This window comes from Eumetopias jubatus, unplaced genomic scaffold (genome assembly GCF_037043125.1).
Source record: "Eumetopias jubatus isolate StellerSeaLion01/CBP00866 unplaced genomic scaffold, mEumJub1_p1.0 scaffold_12, whole genome shotgun sequence".
NCBI classification, from domain to species: domain Eukaryota; kingdom Metazoa; phylum Chordata; class Mammalia; order Carnivora; family Otariidae; genus Eumetopias; species Eumetopias jubatus.
In genome coordinates, this window is record NW_028274818.1 from 10,273,786 (window position 1) to 10,301,114 (window position 27,329).

General features: G+C 45.9%; 1 protein-coding gene and 1 non-coding gene across 2 annotated transcripts; both read left to right on the forward strand.

Annotated features, from left to right (window-relative positions):
- On the forward strand, positions 1–26,607 carry HHIPL2 (HHIP like 2). Its single transcript, XM_028104770.2, is given in 9 exon segments — positions 1–321; positions 4,742–5,394; positions 6,266–6,409; positions 9,027–9,358; positions 10,631–10,757; positions 16,634–16,779; positions 21,553–21,634; positions 25,255–25,337; positions 26,057–26,607. Coding segments are annotated over 9 exon segments (2,319 nt in total). The 3' UTR covers positions 26,488–26,607.
- Positions 8,050–8,154, forward strand: LOC148162770 (U6 spliceosomal RNA). Its single transcript, XR_015766590.1, has one exon. It is a non-coding gene; the product is annotated as a U6 spliceosomal RNA (small nuclear RNA).
- Positions 26,608–27,329: the final 722 nt, after the last annotated feature.

Consider the following 27,329-nt stretch of genomic DNA (forward strand, 5'->3'; position numbering starts at 1 on the left):
ATGCTGAGGACATCCATTCCCCGGGGTGGTCTCAGTTGCTGGGCCCCCAGACTCCCTACCTCTTCTGGCATTTTCCACCTCTGCCTCACATTCTGGTTGGGCCAGGTGGGCTTGCTGCAGGGACACCCCCAGTGCCTGGATTACGGGCCCCCCTTCCAGCCCCCGCTGCACCTCGAGTTTTGCTCAGCCTATGAGTCCTTCGGCTGCTGTGACCAGCACAGGGACCGCCGCCTCGCTGCTCGGTACAGGGACATCATGGATTACTTTGACCTCGGGGGCCATGAGCTGTGTGGGGGCTACATTAAGGACATCCTCTGCCAGGTAGGCTTGAGCGTAACCCTGCAGGGCAGTGAGGGACCCGGCTTAGCAAAGTGCGGGGTGCTGGGCTTGGTGGCGTGGGTCCTGGGGCGGGAGGTGGGGGGTTCCTTGGGCACCCGGCCCTTTAGAAGCTCCCCTGGCAGCTGTCTCACCTTAGAGCTCTGGTCTCTGGACGGGCACACGGAGGCGAGGGGGTGCTGAGTTTGGTTTCCACTGGGAGACCCAAAGGTCTCCCCCTGGGGTCTGCTGGTCCTTGTTCTTTCTCAGGCAGAAGGCAGAGATGGGTGTCCTCCACGGAGCTCTCAGAGCAGCGTTGTCGGGGTCCCCCTGCTGTGCGCAGCTGTGGTGGTTACCGAGGGCTTGGGGGGAGTGGCGGCACCTGCTGGGGCCCATCCTCTTCTGGTCCTTGGTGCCGGGGGAGTCTCTGGTGTGATGATGGTGGTGGCGGGGGTGGGGGTGGGGCTCTCCCCAGCATTCTGGAGCTGGGCTGAAAGGGCTTCAAGCTGCTGGGTGGCAATGACTCACAGAGGTTCTGCTTCTCCTGGCTCTCCAAGGGCCAAAATCCACATCCCTGGCAGGCATCCCCCATCACCGACTCCGGGAAGAGGTGTTCAGGGTGCAGGGGAGAGTCGCATTGGAGGAGAGCCACTGAGAGAGGCTGCCAAGCGGAGGGGTTCTCTAATGAGGTTGTGGGGGTGAGGAGGCAGGAGGTCCAGGCAGACCTATGATCTGAGACCCTCCTGGGCATGTCAGCGCAGCTCCCGGGCCCTTGGGCTGCCGCCGTTCCCAAGCGCACTGGACGCCCCATCTCCCCGTCTGCAGGGCACACCGCAGATCCCCACACAGCAGCCAGCCACCTGGGTGCCATCTCCCCGGGGCTGTACTCGCCTACCTCAGGCACCACCCCTCAGCTGCTAACAGGAGAATTAACTCTGGGATAACCACGTAGGGCAGAGCTGGGCTCTTCTGAGCAACACTAAGACTACGAATTTCCGAGATGCCCCCTGGTAAAAATGTCTCCACCTTCCCTCTCCCCTCCCTCCCACTTTCCCTATTGGGAGAAGTTTCTGAAAGCCAAATTAGGCAGCTCTCCTGTTTTAGGGATTTGAGGAATCAGAATAAGCTATAAGCTACATGAGTCTATTTATTAAAAGTCTCAAGCCCCTCCTCTTTCTTTCCACACACACGTAGTGTATTCCCAGCAGTGATTGTGCAGGAAGTTATTAGGATCCTGATTTTACTGATGAGGAGTCAGGAGTTTTATTTATTTATTTATTTATTTTAAATATTTTATTTATTTATTTGACAGAGAGAGAGGGAACACAAACAGGGGGAGTGGGAGAGGGAGAAGCAGGCTTCCCGCAGAGCAGGGAGCCCGATGTGGGGCTCGATCCCAGGACCCTGGGATCATGATGGAGCTGAAGGCAGACGCTTAACGACTGAGCCACCCAGGTACCCCAAGGAGTCAGGAGATTTAAAGAACTTGTCTAAGGTCAGACAGTGCTGGGGCACAAATCTAGAAGCTTAGGCTCCAAGTCTTCTGCCCTTTTGATCATATCTCGCCAAGACTGAGTCCCAGCAGCACTGACCCATTTACTTTGTGGTTTTCTGACCCAGGCCAAGCGTATGTCCCATTAGAACAGAGCCCTGGTGCATCTTGCTCCCTGTCCTTGGTGCAGAGAACAGAGTCTGACACCACAGGGGAGACTCTTCTTGGGCCTTATTTTCCTTAGATAGAGAAATGATATCCTAAGATAATTGAGTTGAAGCAACTGTGCAGACTCTTAAGTTTCTGCCTAAGATTGTGCCATGATGGTTATATTTCCATGGCCCCCTCTGGTCCCTGGTATCTCGTCCCGATTTCTGTCTCCCCTCTTCTTTCCACTCTTCCAGAGTGGACAGGCCAGTGGGGTCAGACTCAGAGCAGTTCCTTTTGCTTCTTGTCAGCAGCTCTGACAGGTTTCCTGAACTGAAACGTACCACCCAAGGAGAGACACTGAATCTTTTGGAAGGACTGTTTCTTCTCCTCTTTCCAGTAGCCAGGAGCTTGCTCTGCAACCTGCCATCAGGGTTGAAGTAAGAGTGAATGGGGAACTCAATGAGATACCACCTCACACCAGTCAGAATGGCTAAAATTAACAAGTCAGGAAACGACAGACGTTGGCGGGGATGTGGAGAAAGGGGAACCCTCCTACACTGTTGGTGGGAATGCAAACTGGTGAAGCCACTCTGGAAAACAGTATGGAGGTTCCTCAAACAGTTGAAAATAGAGCTACCATACGATCCAGCAATTGCACTACTGGGTATTTACCCCAAAGATACAAATGTAGTGATCTGAAGGGGTACATGCACCCCAATGTTTATAGCAGCAATGTCCACAATAGCCAAACTGTGGAAAGAGCCAAGATGTCCATCAACAGATGAATGGATTAAGAACATGTGGTGTATATATATATACACAATGGAATATTATGCAGCCATCAAAAGGAATGAGATCTTGCCATTTGCAACGACGTGGATGGAACTGGAGGGTATTATGCTGAGTGAAATAAGTCAATCAGAGAAAGACATGTATCATATGACCTCACTGATATGAGGAATTCTTAATCTCAGGAAACAAACTGAGGGTTGCTGGAGTGGTGGGGGGTGGGAGGGATGGGGTGGCTGGGTGATAGACATTGGGGAAGGTATGTGCTATGGTGAGCGCTGTGAATTGTGTAAGACTGTTGAATCACAGACCTGTACCTCTGAAACAAATAATACATTACATGTTAAAAAAAAAAAAGAAGATAGTAGGAAGGGAAAAATGAAGGGGGGAATTGGAGGGGGAGACGAACTATGAGAGACTATAGACTCTGAGAAACAAACTGAGAGGGTTCTAGAGGGGAGGGGGTGGGGGGATGGGTTAGCCTGGTGATGGGTATTAAGGAGGACATGTTCTGCACGGAGCACTGGGTGTTACACGAAAACAATGAATTGTGGAACACTACATCAAAAACTAATGATGTCATGTATGGTGATTAACATAATAAAATAAAATTTAAAAAAATAAGAGTGAACGGGGAAGTCAAGCACATCTGAGAAATGCTGCTGTCCCTTCGTTAGGTGGCGGGGAACACAGGTGAACTTGGATGGTCTGGCCCCGGTGGCTGCTGGGAGAGCAGTCAGTGATCAGAAGGGGTTCTTGGGCCAGTGGGCTCTGTGCAAGGCCCCGAAGTGCGCCCTTTAAACTGGCCTTTCTTACTTAACTCCCAGTTACCTTTCATTACTTTTGGGAGCTGGTTGTCTGCCCACAATATTCTGTTTTCCTCCTAAAAAAATGCTATATTTTAGGGAGCCCCGAGTAGCAGGTACTTGGCACGCAGGTCTTGTGTGTTTGTGTAAAGAGCAGTGTGGCCCCATAGCCACAGTTCAAATTTGTGTAACTCCCAGCATGGTGCTTTGTATATATGAAGCACCTAAATATTTTTTTTTAAAGATTTTATTTATTTATCTGAGAGAGAGAATGGGAGAGAGAGAGCATGAGAGGGGGGGAGGGTCAGAGGGAGAAGCAGACCCCCCGCTGAGTGGGGAGCCTGATGTGGGACTCGATCCCAGGACTCCAGAATCATGACCTGAGCTGAAGGCAGTTGCTTAACCAACTGACCCACCCAGGCGCCTAGCACTTTAATATTTTTAATAAGTAAGTGAAGAAATGACTAGATGCCTAATCTCTGGGAGTGATACATCGCATGTCCAGTTTGGTAGTTTTATTTTTAATCGTAAACTATTTCAAACATACAAAAAGCACAGAAAATTCAGTAATTAACACCATGTATCCATTACCCAGATTAAACAAATGTGAAACTTGCCACTTTGCTTCAGATTTGGATAAAGAAATACAATCTTACAGATAACAGCATTTATAATAAAGGGAAAGGTGGAAAAATTAGTACTCTTTTTTTCTTTAAAGATTTTATTTATTTATATGAGAGAGAGCGAGCACATGAGCGGGGGTGGGGTGGGGGCAGGGGGAGAGGGAGAAGCAGGCTCCCCGCTGAGCAAGGAGCTGGATGTGGGGCTGGATCCCAGGACCCTGGGATCATGACCTGAGCCCAAGGCAGATGTTTAACCGGCTGAGCCCCCCAGGTGCCCCGAAATTAGTACTCTTTAAAAAAAATTCATCGTTTAAGTGTTAAGAACTAAGTTAAAATGCTAAAGAAGGTATAGTGAACATGAAAGATTTCTCACCCTTTTTGCCTTCCAAGAGCGTTAACTGGCTAGAAAATTGGGGTCCCAGAAAAGAGCTTTACCAGTAGTTGGTCATAGAAACTCCAGATTGTGATTCTTTCCTAGACCATTTTTCCTTCTGCGTGCTCAAAAATTGGAACCAGCCCCACTGTGGCCAGTCTGACTACCAATCAAGCTTCCCTTTCTTTCCTAGGAGTGCTCGCCCTATGCAGCTCATCTCTACGATGCTGAGAACCCTCAGACGCCCCTCCGGAATCTTCCTGGCCTCTGCTCTGACTACTGCTCTGCATTCCATTCTAACTGCCACTCTGCCATCTCCCTACTGACCAATGACCGTCGCCTCCAGGGGTCACATGAAAAGGGTGGCGCCCATTTCTGCCACCTCCTCAACCTTCCCGACAAGGACTATTGCTTCCCTAATGTCCTGAGGAATGACCATCTCAACCGCAACCTGGGTGTGGTGGCCGAGGACCACCAGGGCTGTCTGCAGCTCTGCCTGACCGAGGTGGCCAATGGGTTGAAGAACCCTGTCTCCATGGTCCACGCTGGGGACGGCACCCATCGCTTCTTTGTGGCCGAGCAGGTGGGGGTGGTATGGGTCTATCTGCCTGATGGGAGTCGCCTGGAACAACCCTTTTTGGACCTCAAGAATATCGTGTTGACTACTCCCTGGGTAGGGGATGAGAGAGGCTTCTTGGGGTTGGCTTTTCATCCCAGATTCCACCGCAACCGCAAGTTCTATATTTATTATTCATGTCTGGGCAAGAAGAAGGTAGAAAAGATCCGGATTAGTGAGATGAAGGTTTCTCGGGCTGATCCCAACAAAGCTGACCCCAGATCAGAAAGGTGAGACATGCTCAACTCTGTACTGTGCTCCAAAATAATGTCAGTCCATCCTCTGAGATGATAAAGGGAAACGTTTCTGGTTTTAGAGCCACTAGCTTATAATACTGACCAAGGAGTCATCGTTGAATAATGAGGACAGACAAGTTAAGACTTTTGAGTCGGTGTTCTTCATGAGGTATAGCCATCACCTTATAGTTACCTAATCAGAGCCATGCTTGGTTGTTTTCATAGAATGCAAGCAATGGCCAGCAGCCACAAGGGTTTGAGAAATGATTATAGATAATATCAATATATTAAATATAGTAGTGCCCTCTGATTATGTGGCCATTGGATTCCAGGCCCTTGGCCTCGAACAAGGGAATGATCCTCACAGGAGGCTGTGACACAAGGCCATAGAGCTGTGGATGCATGGTCTGATGAAGGACTTAATTCTGTCACTCCAAGCTCATGGTCTTTCCACTCCACCATTCTGTCTTTTTTCCTTCTTGTTCTTTCTGCCTTGTCTCTCTTTTCCCAAATAGCCAGGTTGGGGGATTGAACAGATCATGGAGAACTAACTGATAGATTTATCCCTGCTGGCTTGCCCAAAGGAAGGGATTAAGAATTCTGGTAGAGCAGAGAGTAAGGTCAAGAAAAGAGTGATTGTTACCCTGGCTGTGTCTATGGCTCATGAAATCATGGTAAGAAAGAAAAATGGTTCATGAAGGAGCCATACTGGGAAATAAGGGGTGTCTTAGCACTCCAAGCTTTGTGATTCTTGGGAACTCCGAAGCAGGTCTTGGCTGGCTTGGACCAGTCATGTCTGGGTGTCTGAAGAGGATGCAGTTTTAGCTTATATCAAAGCCTAATGCATGGTTTCTTTTCCTTCCAGAGTCATCTTGGAGATAGAAGAACCAGCCTCAAATCATAATGGTGGACAACTTCTTTTTGGTGTGGATGGCTGCATGTACATATTCACTGGGGACGGAGGGCAGGCTGGGGATCCCTTTGGCCAGTTTGGAAATGCTCAGAACAAGTAAGCAGGGTGGATCTGGGCCCCTGTCCCTTTAGGGTGAGTCCTTGGTATGTTTTTGCTGAGATGGAGTCTTTGGAGGGTCAAACCCAAATCACTTACTGCAAGATGTAGCCCCCTCTGTTGAGGCAAGTGGGAGGAACATTTGGTTTTCTGTCCTATAAATTTTAGGCACAGTGTATTTTGGTAAGTAATACTGCGGATGCTCAGTGTAACTCTCAGAGTGCTACGGAGACACGAATTCAGTGTTCAATATATATTAGGGGGACATTATTGCCCACACCAAGATTTTACCCATTTCAATTCAACTCAGCGATATTTTTGAACACAGTGCTTCAGGCACTGTGCTAGACCCTGGAGACATGTGAGAAGGTTAGTTAATAAGTGATATGTATTGAATGCTTACTGTGTGTCAGGTATCGTTCTGAATACCTTGTGTATCTTTAAGAATGTAATTCTATTTATTTATTTACTTATTTGAGAGGGAGGGAGAGAGAGAGAGCACAAGCAGGAGGGGCAGAGGGAGAGAGAAACTCCAGCAGACTTAGTGCTGAGCGTAGAGCCTGATGTGGGGCTCGATCTCACTATCTGAGCTGAAACCAAGAGTTGGACACTTCACTGACTGGGCCACCCAGGTACCCCAAGAATGTAATTCTAACATCGCATGAGGGCAGGAATTTTTATCCGTTTGTTAATTGATGTATCCCCAACACCTTGAATAGTGCCTGGCGTAGGAGTCACTTCAGAAATACTTACGGAATGGACGACTCCTGTGAAGTGTAGGTATTATGATGGTCCTTTCACTGATGGGAAGATAGAGGCAGAGAAGTAAAGTAACTTGTCTAGGGCCACACAGCAAGTAAGTGGCAGAACCAAAATTCAAACTCGGAGCAAGCTGGTGCAAGAGCTCAGTGAGGGCTGGGCTGACCTAGATAAAAGTCATATGATCCTTCTGCCCTTTGTACCAGCAAGCACTTGAATGCCATTATCCCTGGTATTAAAATATTGAAGTTATAATAATCAAGAGCGAACGGGCGCTTGGGTGGCTCAGTAGGTTAAGTGGCCGACTCTTGATTTTGGCTCAGGTGGGGAGCCTGCTTGTCTCTCTTCCTCTGCCCCTTCCTCCACTCTCTCTCTCTCAAAGAAGTCTTTTTTTTTTTAAAGATTTTATTTATTTATTTGAGAGACAGAGAGTGTGTGAGAGAGATCACGAGCAGGGGGGAAAGGGTAGAGGGAGGAGCAGACTCCCCCTGCTGAGCAAGGAGCCCAGTGTGGGACTCGATCCCAGGACCCTGGGATTATGACCTGAGCTGAAGGCAGACGCTTAACCGACTGAGCCACCCAGGGGCCCATAAATAAATAAATCTTAAAAAAAAATAGTCAAGAGCTAACATTTGTCAAATGCCTACTGTTGTGAATTGCTTCACCTGCTACACGCAAGGTAACTCACTTAAGCCTTGCAACCACAACCACACATCGAGGTAATGTTTATCTCTCCTGCTTTACAAATGAGGAAACTGAGGCCCAGAGGCCACAGTCACTGGCAGAGCCTCGCTAAAAGCTCTGATCTTTTTCTGTGACCACAGTGCTCTATGAGGAAGAAGAAGCCAACTCCTTTTAAAATTTTAAAATAAATAGTATTAGTGCCCGCTTCAGCAGCACATATTACTAAAACCAGAACGCTACAGAGATTAGCATGGTCTCTCTGCAAGGGTATTGCACACATTCATGAAGTGTTTCATATTCAAAAAAAAAAATTCATAGGGTTAAACCAAACCTGGGAGAAACCATCTCATCAAAAACATTTTTTTAAAAATTGAAGCTGCAACTGGCTTGCTCAGGGTCTTATGGGCCAGGACCGCATCAAACTTTTGCCTACTAGTTCTCCTTGAGCCAAAACTTGGCAAGTCTTAACATTTTGCATAGATCTATATACCTATCTGTCTATCTATATCATATAGACATGACTTTATGTATATATCTTGTGTACATATGTATATATCTGTAAAAAATCATGTCTTCCCATGTGATTCTTAGTAGTTGTTTGACATTGACCATCAGTAGGTCCTCCTGGGCAATCTCTGGTCTGGTGCCATTTTATTTTATCTTCTATTTAGTTTTAGTTAGTTTTTATTTTATTTAGTTTTAAAATTTGAATACTTAACACCAAATCTACCCTCTTAAAAAAATTGTAAGTGTAAAAAAAATTTTAAGTGTAAATACGGTATCGTTAATGATAGGGACAAATGTACAGCAGATCTCTAGAACTTACTCATCTTGTACACAAATGTCCAACAGGTGTATGAAAAGATGCTCAGTGTCTCTCATCGTCAGGAAATGCAAATCAAAACCGCAATGAGATATCACCTCCTATCTATTAGGATGGCTCTCTACCTCCCCCCAACCCCCAAAAGAACCAAACACAAAAGACAGCAAGTGTTGCTGAAGATGCAGAGAACTTTGTACACTGTTGGTGGGAATGCAAAATAGTGCAGCCGCTCTGGAAAACAGTATGAAGAGGCTGCGAAAACATTAAAAACATATAAAACTAGCCAATGAACTGGCAGTCCCATTTCTGGGTACTTATCCTGCGCCTGTTTCCTGGCCCTCTTTCTTTCAGAAGTTCCCTGCTGGGGAAAGTGTTAAGGATCGATGTGAACGGGGCAGGCTCAGACGGCAAGCGGTACCGAGTGCCCCCGGACAATCCGTTTGTGGCTGAGCCAGGGGCCCATCCTGCGGTCTACGCCTATGGGGTCAGAAACATGTGGCGCTGTGCCGTGGACCGAGGGGACCCTGTCACACGCCGGGGCCGAGGCCGGATATTCTGTGGGGACGTGGGACAAAATAGGTTTGAAGAAGTCGACATCATTGTGAAAGGCGGGAACTATGGCTGGAGGGCCAAGGAAGGGTTTGAATGTTATGACAGAAAGCTTTGTCACAATGCCTCCTTGGGTAAGTCAGAAGTTCTCTGGGTGATTTCTTGAGTGAATTGAGGGGGTTGGAGGTGGAGGTGGGGGATACGACCTGAGAGTGTTCTGCCCTGCAGGTGGCTCCGGGGTCTTCCTCTATGTGCTGTGGGATTGTGTTCTCAGGTTAGCCCTCTGGCCACTGGCACCAGAAACACGCTGGGCAGTGCTTGTTGACCTGATGCATTTGAATCTTGGGTGGATTCAGGGACTGGGGTTGACTGAGGAATCTATCCTTTAGATAAATTACCCACATGATTTTTAAAGGCATGCTATTTTGAGAACCACTAGTAGAGGAAAATTGGTGGCTCTATGTTTTTAATTTATTCCCATTTGGCACAGCCCGCTGAAATGACATTCCATATGCAGTCGGGTGGTACATTCCATATACAAACCCTAAATGTCAATAATCAAGATGTGCTTTTCTGGGTCGCCTGGGTGGCTCAGTCATTAAGCGTCTGCCTTTGGCTCTGGCCATGGGATCGAGCCCCGCATCGGGCTCCGTGCTCGGCAGGAAGCCTGCTTCTCCCTCTCCCACTCCCCCTGCTTGTGTTCCCTCTCTCGCTGTGTCTCTCTCTGTCAAATAAATAAATAAAATCTTAAAAAAAAAAAGATGTGCTTTTTAGGCATATCTTATCACCGGTGCTTAATCTTTTTGGGTTCTCTAAGTTACAAAGGAGTCTTAGAGACCCTCACAAGTTTTTTAAATCCTTAAGCCTGAGTATCTGCCATGTCAGCCTAGGGGATAAACTTAGGTGTATGGATTCCCAGGTCACTGCCTCACAGGTGGGGGAATTTTTGGCTTCCTTTCTACTTGCAGAGACCAGGCAAATAGGAAGCTCACAAATACTGTAGTTGGTCTGTTGAGAAAAATAAACCTGATTCTTTTGGCTGCTTGCCCTACCAAATTTGGATCAAGAGAGAAAGCGTTCTCCGCTCAGTTAGGCAACTACATTTTAAAGTCCCCATCTTCCTTCTTGAAGCTCTCAATTTTTTTTTTTTTTTTTAAAGAGAGAGAGAAAGTGTGTGTGCATGCATGAGCAGTGTCGAGGGGGGCGGTGTGTGTGGAGGGCAGCAGGAGAGGGAGAAGGAATCCCAAATAGGCTCCGTGCTCAGTGTAGTCTGATAGGGGGCTTGATCTCACAACCCCGAGATCATAACCTGAACCTAAATCAAGAGTCAGATGCTTAACCAACTGAGCCACCCAGGCGCCTGAAGGTCTCAGTTTTTAGCTATGACACTCTTTGTTCCTGGACAGGTGACATTCTGCCAATCTATGCTTATGGCCATGCAGTGGGGAAGTCAGTCACTGGAGGATATGTCTACCGTGGGTGTGAATCCCCAAATCTCAATGGCCTCTACATCTTTGGGGACTTCATGAGTGGGTAAGAAAGGATTATGTCTCCTTTTTTTTAATTTCAGCATTTTTATTGAGTTATAAATTACATGTGGTGAGATACAGTCTCTAAGAGCACAGTTGGATAAAGTTTTACAATATATACACTTGTAACTATGTTAAGATGCAGAACATTTCCATCACTCTGGAAGGTTTCTTCTTGCCTATTAGCCTGTCAATACCACCCCTTTCTCTCTCACACTCACACGCCTGCACATCAGCCAGAGGTAACCACTCCCATCACATTGATTTTGCTTCTGGAACTTAATATAAATGGAATCATACATATGTATTCTTTTTTTGTACATATATGGCTTCTTTCATTCAATAACATTAGTGAAATTCATCACTGTTGTCACATGTGTCAGTTTTTCTCTTTTACTGCTTTGTAATATTCAAGTGTTTGAATATAACACCAATTATTCATGTATTCTCCTGTTTTGGCTATTTACAGTTTTTTACTACATATTTATTATATATTTGTTATATATATTTAAGTGTGTGTGTGTGTGTGTGTGTGTGTGTGTGTGTAGATTCTGTTGGATTTTCTATGTAGAAGACCATTTTGTCTGTGAATATAGATACATTTACTTTTTCTTGAATTGCAAAGCTTTTATTGTTATTCTCTTGACTTATTGCTTCATGTTAAACGTCAGTACAATGTTGGATAGAAGGCTTCCATTTTCACCAATGAGTATGATGTCAGTTGTAGATATTTGTATATGCCCTCTATCAGGTGAAGAAGTTTTCCTTCCATTCCTGGTTCACTGAGAGTTTGTATTGAGTATGGATGTTATGTTTTGTCAAATGCATCTGTGCATCTAGTGAGAGAAACATGTGGTTTTCTCATTTTTAGTTTTTAATATAGTCAATTATATTGATTTTTTTTATCATTGAAGCAATCTTGCATTTCTGGAATAAATACCACTTGGTCATGATGTATTTTCCCTTTAATATATTGTTGGATTGGATCTGCTAACATGTTGTTGGAAAATTTTGCATCTGTGTTCATGAAAGGGATTTCTTTCTTGGAATATCTTTGCCAGATTTTGGCATCAGGATAATGCAGGCTTTATTTTATTTTTTTAAGATTTTATTTATTTATTTGACAGAGCAAGAGAGCACAAGTAGGGGGAACAGTAGAGGGAGAGGGAGAAGCAGGCTCCCCGCCAAGCAGGGAGCCTGATGCGGGGCTCGATCCTAGGATCCTGGGATCATGACCTGAGTGGAAGGCAGATGCTTAACCATCTGAGCCACCCAGGTGCCCCTAGGATAATGCAGGCTTTAATAGAATGAGTTGGAGAGTATCTCCTTTTCTTCAATTGTCCGAAAGAATTTGTGTAAAATAGGTATTATTTCTTTATAAGTTTCTTCCAGGTGAAGCCATCCAGGTTTAAAGTTGTCTTGTAGACAACGTATAGTTGTGTCTTGTCTGGCGATTTCTTCTGTCTTCTTTTTTTGTTAAGGATTTTATTTATTCATTTATTAGAGAGAGAGAGAGTGAGAGAGCAGGGGAAGGAGAAGAAGGAGAGGGACAAGCAGACTCGATGCTGTGTTTAGGCCGACGTGGGGCTCGATCTCAGGACTCTGAGATCATGACCTGAGACCAGTCGAGGCTTAACCAACTGAGCCACTCTGGCACCCCCATTATTTCTTCTGGCTTCTAATTGGTGCATTTAGACCATTAACATTCAAAGTGGTTATGGACACAGTTGGATTAATATCTACCATATTTATTACTGCTTTCTCTTTGTTGCTCTTGTTCTTCGTTCTGTTTTTTTTTTTAAGATTTTATTTATTTATTTCAGAGAGAGAATGAGAGATAGAAAGCACGAGAGGGAAGAGGGTCAGAGGGAGAAGCAGACTCCCCGCTGAGCAGGGAGCCCGATATGGGACTCGATCCTGGGACTCCAGGATCATGACCTGAGCCGAAGGCAGTCGCTTAACCAACTGAGCCACCCAGGCGCCCCTCTTCGTTCTGTTTTTGTCTTTGACTCTTTTTCTGCCTTTTGTGGATTTAACTGAGCATTCTATAGAGTTCCATTTTCTCCCCTTTCTTAGCACATCAATCATACTTTTTTTTCTTTTTCAGTGGTTGCCTAGAGTTTGCAATATACATTTACAACTAATGAGTCCACATTCAAATAACATTATGCCACTTCAGGATAGAAACTGAGGTCACTGAGTTGAGACTGTCACTTTTTCTTTACTTTTTTTTTTTAAAGATTTATTTATTTATTTTAGAGAGAGTGAGCAAGTGGGAGTTGGGGGAGGGGCAGCGGAAGAGAATCTTTTAAGCAGACTCCCTGTGGAGTCTGACCTTGATCCCACAACTTAGAAGATCATGACCTGAGCTGAAAGCAAGAATTGGATGCCCAACCAACTGAGCCATCCAGGTGCCTTGAGACTATCATTTTTTCTAATACATATGTTTAGTGCTCTAAATTTCCCCTCAAGTCCTGCTTTAATGTCATCCCATCAATTTTGATATATTGCATTTTCATTTTCATTCAGTTAAAAATATTTCCTAATTTCCCTTTGACTTATCTTCTCACAAGTTAGTTTGAAGTATGTTAATTTCCAAATATCTGAAGTTTTCCTGAGGTCTTTGTGCTATTGATTTATAATTTAGTTTGATTGTGGTCACAAAGAGACTGTATTTGATTTGGAAGATTACCCTGGATTATCTAGGTGGGTCCTAAATGTATTATTGGAAGAAGGAGGTAAAGGGAAATTTGAAGACAGAAGAGACAGAAGTCAGTGTAACAACAGAAGCAGTGTGATGAGCCCATGAGTCAAGATTTGAGGACAGCCATTGGAAGCTGGAAAAGGCAAGCTAATTGATTTTCCTGTAGAGCCTCTGAAGGGAGCACAGCCCTGCCAACACCTTGATTTTGGCCCAGTGGAATCCATTTCAGGATGTTGGCCTCTAAAACTGTAAGAGAATAAGTGTGGGTTGCTTTAAGCCACCAGGTTGTGGTGATGTATTACAGTGGTGGTAAGAAACAAATATAGTTACCATTTTCAATACTCCTCATGAATTTGTACATATTTCCTTCTGGGGATGTCATTTTTTTTTTTTTTAAGATTTTATTTATTTATTTGAGAGAGAGAGAATAAGAGACAGAGAGCACAAGAGGGAAGAGGGTCAGAGGGAGAAGCAGACTCCCCGCTGAGCAGGGAGCCCGATATGGGACTCGATCCTGGGACTCCGGGATCATGACCTGAGCTGAAGGCAGTTGCTTAACCAACTGAGCCACCCAGGCGCCCTGGGGATGTCATTTTTTTAATGCTTGAAGAAGTTCCTTTAACATTTTTTGAAAAATGGGTCCATTGGTGATGAATTCTTTCTGCTTTTGCTGTCTTTTTTCCCCCTTCCTTTTTGAAAAATATTTTTGCTAAATGTAGAAGTCTATGTTGACATATTCTTTCTTTAATTCTTTAAAGTGTTGCCCATTATCTTCTGCTTGGCCTTAATTCCAATGAGAAATCTGTCATCCTTATATTTGTTCCTCCATATTTAACATGTCATGTTTTCTCTGGCAGCTTTTGAGATTTTATCATTGGTTTTGTACAATTTCATTATGATATATATTGGTGTAGTTTTATTCATATTTCTTGTGCTTGGATTTGGTTGCATTAGTTGGATTTGTGAGTTTATAGCTTACATCAAATCTGGAAAAATTTTGGCTGTAATTTTTTTCAAATAGTTTTTGTTTCCCCACCTTCTTTTTTCTTCTCGTTTGGATACTTGAATTATGTGTGTATTAGGCTGCTTAAAGTTTCCTGCAGCTCACTGATGATTTATTCGTGTTTAAGTTTTATTTCTCTGTGTTTTAAATTTTGGGTAGTTCCTATTGCTATGTCTTCAATTCATGAATCTTTTCTTCTGCAATGTCTAATGTGCCATTTATTCCATTTAGTGTTTGTTTCTAAATCTCAAGCACTGTATTTTTCATCTCTAGAAACCTTATTGGGGTCTTTCGTATCTTTCCCATGTGTCTACTTAGCTTTTTGAACATATGGAATCAGTAAAAAGTCACTGTTTTAATGTTCTTTGCTGAAGTGAACATCCTTCATTTCTTTGTCAGTTTTGATTGATTTTTCTCTTTATTATTGTTTCTCTCTATATTCGTTTGTATTTTCCTTCTTCTTTACTGCCTTGTAATTTTTTACTGGATGCCAGACATTGTAAATTTAACACTGTGGGTGCTGAATATTGTTGTATCTCTCTAAATAAGTTACTTGGAAATAGTTTGATTCTTTCAGGTCTTGCTGTTAATATTTGTCATGTAGGACCAATGTGGTGCTTATTCTAGACTATCGATTCCTCAGTATTGAGGTAGGACTTTGCTAGAAACTCTTCCTAATGCTCTGTGAATTATACTTACACTCCGCCTTACCCTGAGTAAGTGCTAAGTACTTTTCTTTCTAATTCTTTCCTCTGATTTAGGAAGTTTTCCTCACATGTATGTGCTGTTAATGGATATTCAAAGGAGACACGTTGCTGATCTCTGGGGCCTATTCTCTGCACCCCCTCTTCTCTCCAGTATCTGTCCTGTAGACTGTTCTGCATAGGTCTTCCTGACTCTCATCTCTGTCTTTTCACCTTAAGGAGTCTGCTGGCTCTGCCTGTGTTTTCCTTCCTCGTGCTGGAAGCTTTCTCAAGGCAGTAAGCTGGGACAATTTTAGGGCTTACCTTGTTTGTTTCCCATCTCTTAAGGAATGTAGTCCTTCATTGTCTGATTTCCAGTGTCTTTTAAAAATTATCATTCTGGGCGCCTGGGTGGCTCAGATGGTTAAGCGTCTGCCTTCGGCTCAGGTCATGATCCCAGAGTCCTGGGATCGAGTCCCGCATCGGGCTCCCTGCTCCTTGGGAGCCTGCTTCTCCCTCTGCCTCTCTCTCGCTCTCTCTCTCTCTGTGTCTCTCATGAATAAATAAATAAAATCTTAAAAAAAAAATTAGTTGCATAAAACCTTTAAAAAAATAAAAAATAAAAATTATCATTCTATTTTGTCTAGGTTTTTGACTGTTTAAGGTATGTGGGTAAATCTGGCTCCCATTACCCCATTTTTGTTAAAAAGGGTAGTAATATTTTCATACTGCAATTCTTGGTTTCAGAGACAGGGTAGAGCTAGTAATTGGTCAGTTCCTTTATCATCACTCGTTAGATCTTTGGGATTTAATTGTTCTTTGTTTTTCCCACAATTCCCACCCACAGTTCCATCTCCTTACATATCACTTGGTTGATATTCAGTGATTCTTAGTCAAAACACATGCACCAAAATCACTGGGATTGGGCATCTCTGTTTCTATAAAATGTTTCACGTGAAAAAAAAGATTTCATATGACACACTAGTTGACCCATCTTCCTTTTCTTTTTGTTTTAAAAACCTGCTTTTAGGTCAGACAGATGACAAAGGGTTATGAAGCATCGACCTGCTACTACATAGACATAATTATAACAAAAATAGCTACGTATAGCCCTTACTATATGTGCCAGGCACACCGGGGAGCTATTCATGTATATTATCTTACTTAACCTTTGCAACTTTTGTCCATGGTAAATTCATTTTACAGATGAGGGAACTGAGGTGTAGCCAGTTAAGCACTGAGCCAAAGGTCACAAACTAATAGAAACTAGAATAGTCTTCTGTAGTGGTGCAACCTTCATAGTGCACCAGACTCCTCCTATAATAGAAGATGAGCTTCTCCATCTAGGGCCAGCAGGTGACTGAGGTATCTCTGAAGCAGCTTTTTGATTCCTGGGAGAGGCTAGGTGCTGATCTCCTAAGGGAGGATGAAAAATATCCTGCAGGGTGAAAATATGGATTCCTGTAATAAAGGTTTTATTTTTTATCTAGTCGACTTATGGCTTTGCAGGAAGATAGAAAAACCAAGAAATGGAAGAAACAGGACATTTGCCTGGGCAACACTGCGTTCTGTGCCTTCCCAGGGCTGATCAGCACCTACAGCAAATTTATCATCTCTTTTGCTGAAGATGAAGCAGGTGACAAATATACAGGGTTATTCTGTTTCTCCTTATTGGAACTTAAATCATCGCAGGCATCATGAACTAAACATTTGTTATAATCATTATTACTACTGTTATTATTATTATTTAAAGAGAAACTACACTTCTGTTTTCGCTACCATTTAGTCAACTTTTCTTTTTTTTTTTAGAGAGAGAGAGGGAAAATGTGCAGTGGGGGGAGGGGTAGAGGGAGAGGGGAGAGAGAGAGACAATCTTAAGCAGGCTCCGCACTCAGCATGGAGTTCAACTCGGGGTCCAGTCCCACGACCCTGAGATCATGACCTGAGCTAAAATCAAGAGTCGGACGCCTAACTGACTAAGCCACCCAGGCGCCCCATAGTCAACTTTTATAATGTACTGGATACTGTTCTAAGCGCTTTACATTTTTTTATGTTATTTAATAATTACAACACCCGCATGATGTAATAATTATGCTTATATTGCCAGTGAGGCAACAGATCGAATATGCCAACCTACCTCTTCTTGGTTGAGGCCCACACCTCACTGTGTGGGGGGCAAATCAGGGTTTACACTTTGGTCTTTCGGTCTTTTGACCACGAAGGAGATTTCATGTCCTCCTCCCTGATTTGATTCTCATCTGCCATCACAGGGAGGTGGACAGGGCCAGTAGTGGGGCAGACGTGGTGGGTGGACGCTGGTGTTTATCCTCCTGGTGCTGCCTGGGAGGGAGAACCCCTGGTGATCAGCCCCTGACTGGCCTGTTCTCCTTCCCGAGCCTACGAGGAGTCTGTGAGGTAAGTGCTGTGAGTGATCCAGGGAGAATTTCCTTCCTGACAGATCTTAGTAAAAGGGTAGACAGCTCGGTAGGAGGCTATTCGCTAGACAGATGAGGTATTTATTAAGGGCATCAGCAAAGCAAAGCATGTGTGCACGTAGAGAGACAGAGACTCCACTCTACTAAATTGCCTCAAATTCTTTTTTTTAAATATTTTATTTATTTATTCATGAGAAAGAGAGAGAGAGAGAGAGAGGCAGAGGGAGAAGCAGGCTTCCAAGGAGCAGAGAGCCCGATGCGGGAGTCGATCCCAGGACCCTGGGATCATGACCTGAGCCGAAGGCAGACGCTCAACCATCTGAGCCACCCAGGCGCCCCTAAATTGCCTCAAATTCTGTAATCAGAAAATGGAGTTTTAATTTCAGCTTTACGTAAGTTATGTTACATTTTGAAAGATAGAATTTTACTTTGTGAGGAGGACAGGGCCTGTGATCTCTTTGGTATTTGGCACTGCATCTAGCCATGCTTGGAGTCTCAGAAGGGAATAAAATGGACTCTCAGGGCCCTTCCAGACCTGGGCTTCTCTGTGAGTGTGAACCAGAGCCTTGAAAGTTTCCTCAAACTGGGTTTCTTTCTGCTGTGAGTCATGGGGTGGCCGTGCCAGACCTTCACTTGAGCAAGTCATACAGAAATCGAGTCAGCTCCTAGACCTTTTCCTAGCTTATAGTTTGAGATGAATATTTTAGAGGCTCACAGGCTGTTTTAGAGAATTCAAGCATTCTTAATAGAGAAAGTCTAAGTGTGTTCCAAACTGGAAGGCCAAATGTATAAAAAAGGAGAGAAACCACAGGCTGGCAGGATGATGCTCCATGGAAGGAGGATGATGTGGAAGCCACAGGCCTGGTGGGGTCTCTGCCCTGGCGGAGCCCCTCTAGGCTGGTGCCCCAGGGAGGCTGGAGTCCTCAGGGCTGGGGCTCGCTCTCCCCGAAGGCTGGAGCCCCAGAGGCGGGTCTGCCCTGGGATCCTGGGCTGCTCTGTCTTCTGCAGCTTGCTCCTCAGAAGGCCTCCGAAACCCTGACTTGGGTGGTTTGGTTTGCCGTGCCTGTGAGGCTACTCGGAGGAGAAAACAGGCAGCTTTTAAATACCAGTCAGTACATCTGGCCAACAAAAACTAAGTGTCCTTGGCTAAATTTTATCGAGTGGACTTGCCAGGGTGTTCCCAAGCCAAACTTTGCCCCAAATCGCCCTAAGGCCAGGAAAGCTGTTTCAAGGCAAGTTATTTTCTTCCTTCCTTCCTTCTTTCTTTTTTAAAGATTTTGTTTATTTATTTGGGAGAGAGAGAGAGACAGCGACAGAGAGCACAAGCAGGGGGAGTGGGAGAGAGTGGGAGAGGGAGAAGCTCCATCCCAGGACCCCAGGATCATGACCTGAGCTGAAGCAGAAGCTCAACTGACTGAGCCACCCGGGCGTCCCAAGGCAAGTTATTTTCTTCCCGAGTTGTTTGCTCTTGTGTGTTTGCACGGAGTGATTCGGATTTTCTGCTCACATCTTAGCCTTTCCCACTTATGGACATATTTTTAAATCTGAGTATTTCATTATTTTATTATCAGTCATCAGCTGTAGACATATCATTTTTGGTTGAACCTCCAGTACTGCTGTGGTATACTTCCAGGGTTTTCTAGCTGAGAGCTGGCATAAATAAGTGACTTTGGGGGGAGGGGCGGGCGTGGGGCTACCATTGCTGGGTGGGTCCTGATGGGTTGGATTTCTGAATCAGGCACATTCTCTAGAGGGCTGGTTAAAGTACTAATGTTTGCACAAAATTTACATCGCATGCATTTTGTTTTACATGGCATATTACAGTTTTTTGGGTAGTCTTTTTTGGTCCTAAAATATATTTTTAAAATTGTCAGTTGGGCATGACAGATGAAATTTGCTTCTAGCATCGTTTTCCCCTAAAAATACAGTGGGAAGTCTATGGCATATTTAAGATGTATAATATACATAAACTGGTGTTGTGTAGGGACTATGCCACATGTGGGGTTTTCAATTAGAGCGGGAATTATTTTCATGGTCTAGAGGGGCTCCTGCATGATGGCACCCCGTGTACGTGCAGAAACTTGGTGGACCCCTCGTTTTATCTAACGGACAGTGCCTGGCCTTTCCAGTCAGAGGAGGCAGACTGGCTCTAGGGTGGGGTGCGTCCTAATGTCTCGGACCCCTTACAGGGCAAGATGACAATACAGTTGTTGAGTACACAAAATCCAGAGTTTATTAGGCGGCTGTGCGTGGGGGCTCCATGAAGACCGGAGGCCTCACATTCGGCACGAGACAAACATTGGTTACTGTCCTCCATGAATTCAAGGAAGAAGGTTGTGGAAAAAACTCAGAGCTGTCTGAAGTTCTAGGCTTTTTTAGATTAGCAGTTTAGTAGACATTTACTTCCATGAGGTTGAGAGAGAGCATACAACAAGCGAGCTCAGTTCAGTGCAGTGGCACAAATGTTAGAAGGTGTAAAGAGATAAGAAGGTAAGAGTAATGGCTGATCATCACTTTCTAATTTTTTTGAACATTTATTTAGGGGCAACTGGGTGGCTCAGTTGGTCATGATCCCAGGGTTCTGGGATTGAGCCCCACGTTGGGCTCCCTGCTCGGCGGGGAGCCTGCTTCTCCTCCCTCTCTGTTGGTCGCTCCCCCTGCTTGTGCTCTCCTGCTCTCTCTCTATCAAATAAATAAATAAAATCTTAAAATGAAACAAAACATTTATTTATTTGAGAGATGTGGGGGAGGAGCAGAGGGAGAGGGAGGGAGAGAATCCTTAATTAGACTCGCCGTTGAGTGTGGAGCCCGACGCGGGGCTCGATCTCAGGACCCCGAGATCCTGACCTGAGCCGAAACCAAGAGTTGGACACTTAACTGACTGAGCCACCCAGGTGCCCCATCACTTTCTAATTTAATCCCTAATAATCGTGTGAGGTATTATGAGTCCCATTTGACAGATGATTAATAAATAACGTTAGGGTTACACAGGTTGAGAGGTTGCCCGAGACAACACAGCTTGCAACTGGTGTTGTCAGGATTCCAGGTCAGCTGATCCAGGTCCGAAGTTGGGCTTGTCAACCCTTCCTGTCCTGTCTCTCACAGGTAACCGTGAGAAGAGGTGGAATGAGGTAGTGACCGTGAGCAGAGAGCATTCAAACGGGGAAGTGGGAGGAGGTGGAGGAGACCGTGGGTAGAGGTGGTTTCTGGGAGGTGTGGAGAAGGCCAGGAGGAGAGCCTGAAGAGTGGGAGGGCCAGGGAAAGCAAGGGACCCAAGGACCAAGGAAGGAAGGTGCAAATGGAGGGAGAAGTGAGGTGGGGGCAGCGGGGATTGGTGCCAGTGGACTCAAGAAGGGGCAACAGAAAGTGCCGGATAGGGCGTTGTTAAACGTCTGCCTTCAGCTCCGGTCACGATCCCAGCGTCCTGGGATCGAGCCCCACGTCGGGTTCCCCGCTCAGCGGGGGAGTCTGCTTCTCCCTCTCCCTCTGCTTCTCCCCGCCGCTCGAGTGCGAGCACGTGCTCGCTCTCTCTCTCTCTCTCTCAAATAATTAAATAAAATCTTAAAAAAAAAAGTGATGGAGAAATTGTCCTTAACCGGTAGATGGCTATTTCAGGGTTTCTCAGAGAATTCTTATTAGTAGTAAAGAGGTGGGGAAGGACATGGTAAATCGTTAAGGCGAAGTTTCTGAGAGCAGAGAGATGAAGCTGGTTTGGTTCATTGAATGTAAATAGAAACGCACGTCTGTTGGGGTGCACTCTGAGCTATTCTTTGGGGGTCAGGGAAGGGCTTTCTTCTTAATGAGCTCACAGTCCAGTGAAGGCCAAGCTGTCAGCCAGGGTTCCAGGGTTCCTTTCCTGGGGTTCCCTTCCTGGGGCTCGCTGCATTTCAGGGTTCTAACCCCATGTCGAGGGTTTTCTGTGCATCCAGCTCTGTCTCAGCCGTGCTATTGATCACCTGTCCCTGTTTCCTCAGGGGAGCTCTATTTCCTGGCCACCACCTACCCCAGCGCCTATGCACCACGTGGATCAATTTACAAATTTGTTGACCCATCAAGGTGAGTTTTGGTCTCATTTTCTTCTTAGGTGCATCCATATCAGCCCTTATCTTCATGGCAGATCATAAAAACAGCCCTGACTCCCCAGAAATTACCAGAAATTATCAATGAAGCAAATCTTTGCTTTAGATAAAAAGCAGATGGGGCAAATAAATGTAGGGCAATGTGTCTAGGAATTACGAAACATTTGGGAACCGGTCTCTCTGTGGTGGGAAATGAGGCTCTTGAGCCTTTCTTGGATGACTAGTCTAGACTTGTGGCTCCTGTTTTATTTTTTTATGCTTCTGGAAACTTCTGCCTGGGATCATCTGACAATGGGTATATAGTCTGACCACCTGAGTAAGTACTGTTGCCATCTCCCCTGGGTTTGGTTGAGGTCTCAAGGTCCTAGGCAAATATCTTATTTATTTATTTATATTATTATGATGATGATGATGATTTTTTCCTGCAGGAGCTACCTTTGAAGGGCTCCTACTGGCCAAATCTGGGACAATTTATTTATTTTTTAATTTTTAAAACATTTTTAATTTAAATTCAATTAATTAACACATAATATATTATAAATTTCAGAGGTGGAGTTCAGTGATTCAGCAGTCTTACATAACACCCAGTGCTCATTACATCACGTGCCCTCCTTAATGCCCATCACTCAGTTACCCCATCCCCCCACCCACTTCACCTCTAGTATCCCTCGGTTTGTTTCCCAGAGTTAAGAGTCTCTTAAGGTTTGTCTTCCTCTCTGATTTCGTCCTGTTTTATTTTCCCCTCTCTTCCCCAATGCTCCTGTTTTGTTTCTTAGATTCCACATGAGTGAAATCATATGATAATTGTCTTTCTCTGATTGACTTATTTCGCTTAGCATAATACCCTCTAGTTCCATCCACGTCGTTGCAAATGGCAAGATCTCATTTTTTTTTTTTTTTGATGTCTGAGTAATATTCCTGTATATATACACCACATCTTCTTTATCCATTCATCTGTCGATGGACATCTGGGCTCTACCCATAGTTCGGCTATTGTGGACATTGCTGCTATAAACATCGGGGTGTAGGTGCCCTTTCGGATCCCTACATTTGTATCTTTGGGGTAAATACCCAGTAGTGCAATTGCTGGATCATATGGTAACGTCTTGAGGATCCTCCATACTGTTTTCCAGAGTGCCTGCACCAGCTTGCATTCCCACCAACAGTGTAAGAGGGTCTAGGTAAATATCTTAAACCGATTTCTTTTTTTTAAAAATATATATATTTTTTAATTTTAGTTGTTTGAGAGAGAGAGAGTGAGAGAGAGCACAAGATGAGGGAAGGTCAGAGGCAGACTCCCCACCGAGTAGGGAGCCCAATGCGGGACTCGATCCCAGGACTCCAGGATCACGACCCAAGCGGAAGGCAGTCGCTTAACCAGCTGAGCCACCCAGGTGCCCCTTAAACTGATTTCTTAGTGTCTCCACCTGACCCTTTCTGGAATTCAGTGGCAATATTTATTCACTGGGTGGATTCTGTACTGTTTACTTCTGCTCTTTTGCTGACCTCTTTCAGAGGCTAACCAACTGCCCAAAGGACACAGGACAGCTCCCATCTGAGGGTGTCAAGCGTGTGGTTTGTACCGTCCTGGGAGGTGATGCCACGTATCTAGCCTGAGGGCCTGGGGCAGTGCATGGATTTATCATAGGATTCTGCCCCAAAGCAAGCTAGTCTGCCCCACAAATCAGTTTGAAGACAGACCCGCAGAGGAAAACTTCTCTGTGAGGCTACATTGCTCCTATGTGGGATGGTGCTCAGACGACATTCGGCAGCTGTGTGTAGATTGGGGCTCAGGAACCAGGCCCTGCGCGGCTCCATTTGGCAGCAGGCTCTCGGTTTCTGTGTTCTCGGGAGTTCCTGGAAGAAGCTCAGTCCCTGAGGCTGTGCCTGGAGTGCTTTCCAAATGGCACCTGCAGGATTGCTAAGGGCCGAATTAGGTGGTGGGCTGCTTCACTGCTGGGTCTGCATATTTCCCGTGCTTGGGGGGAGCAAACCCAGCACCCAGTTCGAGTGCCTCACGTGGCAGATAATGGCTGGGTTGGAGTTCTGCTCTTTCCACTCAGAGGTTTCCTGTGTGAATCACTTTGTCTTTCCTTTGACAGTGTCCTCGTTTGGCTAGGGGATAATCAAGCTCCCCACTATCATAACAGCAGCCATAAAACAACTGTAAACCCTGTCCACATGGAATACATCCCTCTTGGCTCACCTGTCTCTCAGGTTGACATTCACTGAGTTGTTGCTGTGGGCCAGGCACTGTGCTGGGTGCTGAGCAGGTGGGCTCTCATTTAGTGCTGACGGAATCCCAGGGAGACAGGCTCACACCTGTCACTCTACAAGGAAGCTAGCTGAGCTTGGCCAAGTGAACGTCCTTGCCCAAGGGACAGCTAGCAAGACGGGGCCCCGGGTAGGGACACCGAGGATCAGAGTCATTTTAGCATCTCTCATTCACTTCGGCCGTCGCCATGTGGAGTTGGACAGACTTTCAAAGCTTCTCCAGCAGTGGATCCAGATTCTGCTCTGCTTACTTAGTCAGCCTGTCTTGCACCTATGACAACTTTCTGAGCAGCAAATGATTTATTTCCGTGTGACTTTTTTCTCTTTTTTTCCTTCCTTCCATCTTTTCTTCTTGCCCTTCCTTGAGAGTTATAGACCCTGGAGCCTGGGTTTGAAACTTGACTTTGCTACCGACTAGCTGTGTGACCTTGCATCTGTGTCTTAATCTTTGTGTGCCTCAGTTTCCCCTCTGTAAAATGGGGATCGTGGGGTTATGATGAGGTTTCAGTGAGTTATATTTATGAAGCATTTGTGCAGAGCCTAAGCACAAGGTGTCTGTTAAATAAAGAAAATTACTTTTTTTTCCACCTGGAATGAGGGCGATAGGAAGGAGAGACAGAGCTGGAGCAAGGAAGACAGAGAAGGAGGCAGTGGGGACTGGCTGGAAAGTTCCACGTCTGCTCTGAAAAACGAGGTTAAATCTCCTTAAAAAATGATTTTAAAAGTGACTTATCAGTCGCTTATGGTATGCGAAGTACACAGCCCTTATTTTTATCTTAATTTTTTTTAAAGATTCATTTATTTGAGAGAGAGAGAGTGCGCATGCTTGTGTGTGGGGGGAGGGGCAGAGGGAGAGGGAGCGAGAGAATCCTGGAGCAGACTCCCCGCTGAGCAGTGAGCCTGATGTGGGGCTTGATCCTAGGACCCTGAGATCATGACCTGAGCTGAAATCAAGAGTTGGCCACTCAACCGACTGAGCCAGCCAGGCGCCCCTCACAGCTCTTATTTATTCCTGCAAGCATGGGTACAATTACTTTTTCTATTTTATCGATGTGGAAATTGATGCTTAGCAAGGTTTACTTGCCCGTGGTCCCCAGAGTTTGAACCCAATTCTGTCATCACGCCCGTGCCCCTGACCCCCTCACTACAGTCTGTCCCAAGAGCCTGTAGTGTCCCTGTTCTTTCTCCTCCTATTTCCTACTCCCATCTCTCTCGTCCCCATGGATAAAGGAGAGCTGAATCCAATTCTTGCAAATGGGTGACCTTGACTTCCTGGTCCCATCCTCAGAATCTTGCGTCCTCACTTTTTCTCTCTATTTTTAGGCGAGCACCCCCCGGCAAGTGCAAGTACAAGCCAGTGTCGGTGAAAACCAAGAGCAAGCGGGTCCAGTTCAGGCCGCTCGCCCGTGAGTCTGTCTCTGTCTCGGGTTCAGGCTCAGGCCCTGGCATCGAGGCGCTGGCACGGTGCCCTCTGCAGACATGCTCCAGTCCTCCCATGGTGGGAGCTCTGTTTCCTGCCGAAGTCTTATGCTCTGGATGAGGACTGTAACTGTGGCTCGGTCTGTACATCTCCGTATACCGGAGTGTGCACATGTACTTCTGCAGAGACCCGTTGTCCTCTGCCCATCCATCAGTTCTTCACTGAGCACTGTTCATTTAGCCCTGAGTTTGCAGGGGTCACTGTGCTAATCCCTGGGGCTATAGGAGTGAACCTGACCTGTAGGAGCTCAGAGTCAGATGTAGTGCAGGCAAATGAAGAAAAAAATATAGCACCGAGGCTCTGGTAGAGAAGGATGCCCAGGGGACCGAGGGGCCTCTAGAGTGAGCAGAGGCAGGGTGGGGATTCAGGAAGGGCTGATAGAGGAGGGAAACTAACTGTTCCAGAGCCATGGGTCACTGGAGTGACCCTCTTAAAAAAGTAATTATATTTAGATCAAGGCCAGTCACGAGGCTTGAGCTTATAACCCCAAGATCAAGAGTCCCATACCCTACCCCTGAGCCAGACAGGCGCCCCGAAAAGAATTTATATTAACCCTCCTGTAGTCGTAGGTATCCTGGGTGGTGTTTCCCTTAGGGTTACTTTCCAGGATTTCTGTTTCTCACTAAATAAATACTTGTTTCCCAGAGACAGTCTTGGACTTGCTAAAGGAGCAGTCGGAAAAAGCGGCTAGAAAATTATCCAGTGCAACTTTAGCCTCCAGCCCTGACAGGGCCTCATCTCAGAAAGGCCCCTCCAAGAAGCCAGCTTTTCCCACAAGCAGCAGGAAGGCATTTCGAAGGCCTGGTATGAAGAAGAGAGCCAGAGTGTTGTCCCCAGGCCCCCAGGGCAAGAGGAAGCAGAGCCCAAAACCCCCCAGGGGCAGGGTCCGGCAGTCAGCACCCCCGAGGTGAGCTGGCCGAAGTCTCCCTCGGCCTCTTCTGTCAAGGTGGCTGACCAGGGGACGCGCCAGGGGAGAACCACCTCGCCGCCGGAAAGCTGCTCGTGCCGCTGCCGAACGTGGGCTCCAGCTGTATGGGAGCCAGAGCTGGAGGTGGGGGCAGGCAGAGGCAACCTGACTTAGGGCCAGCGCGGTCGTCCTCTCTGCAGGAATCTTGCTCTCTGAATGGACCGATGCTCCTTCTCTGCTTCCGTGGAGACACCAGAGCCCACGTGGCCGGGGCGCCCGGCTAACCTTGTGCAGTGGTAAGCCTTGGAAACCCACTGCGCATCTCTCTTGTTTCATAAATGCCTACAACCTAAAGTAATAAATCAGTACTTGCTCAATCGGTCCTGTACCCTTTGATCTCTTGGATGTTTGTCTGGCATTCAGAAATCTGGTGTGCTTCATCTGTTTGCCCAAGAACCCTACTTCACTCTCCTGCCTCATCCCAGGTCCAGGAGGGGGCCCGTAGGGACATGTTTCCAGGCAAGCCCCTCTAAAAATGGTCCTCTCCTTTACCCCAGGCTATAGCTCACAGACTGACTAGAGGCAGGTCCTGGTCTGTAACTCTAGTGCCCACTAACTTGCCGTGGCCAATAGCATAATGGACGTAACTACATTTTGAGTACTTCTTATGTGCCAAGATTATATAAATAACCGGCAACCTCACAACCTTGCTGCTTATATGTGTTGCCAAGTAACCTCTGTTGAAGAGAAGGCAAGTGAGTCTTCGCGCCCTAGACCGCAGCAGAGAGGGGACAGCTGGACTTGAACCGACGCCCCCGTTGGTGTCCCGTGTACCTGCCCCCCTTCAGGGCCCTCGGTGAGGGTCAGTGGCTTTTAACCAGGTATTTGAGGAATAAAAGAGCTAAGAGAGGAAACAGTCCCCGTCTTTAGGAAGTTCTCCAAATCCTGCAAATCATCCAGAATGGTGCAGGCAATTTGGTTTAAGAACAAAAACATGAAATGCCAGGGTTG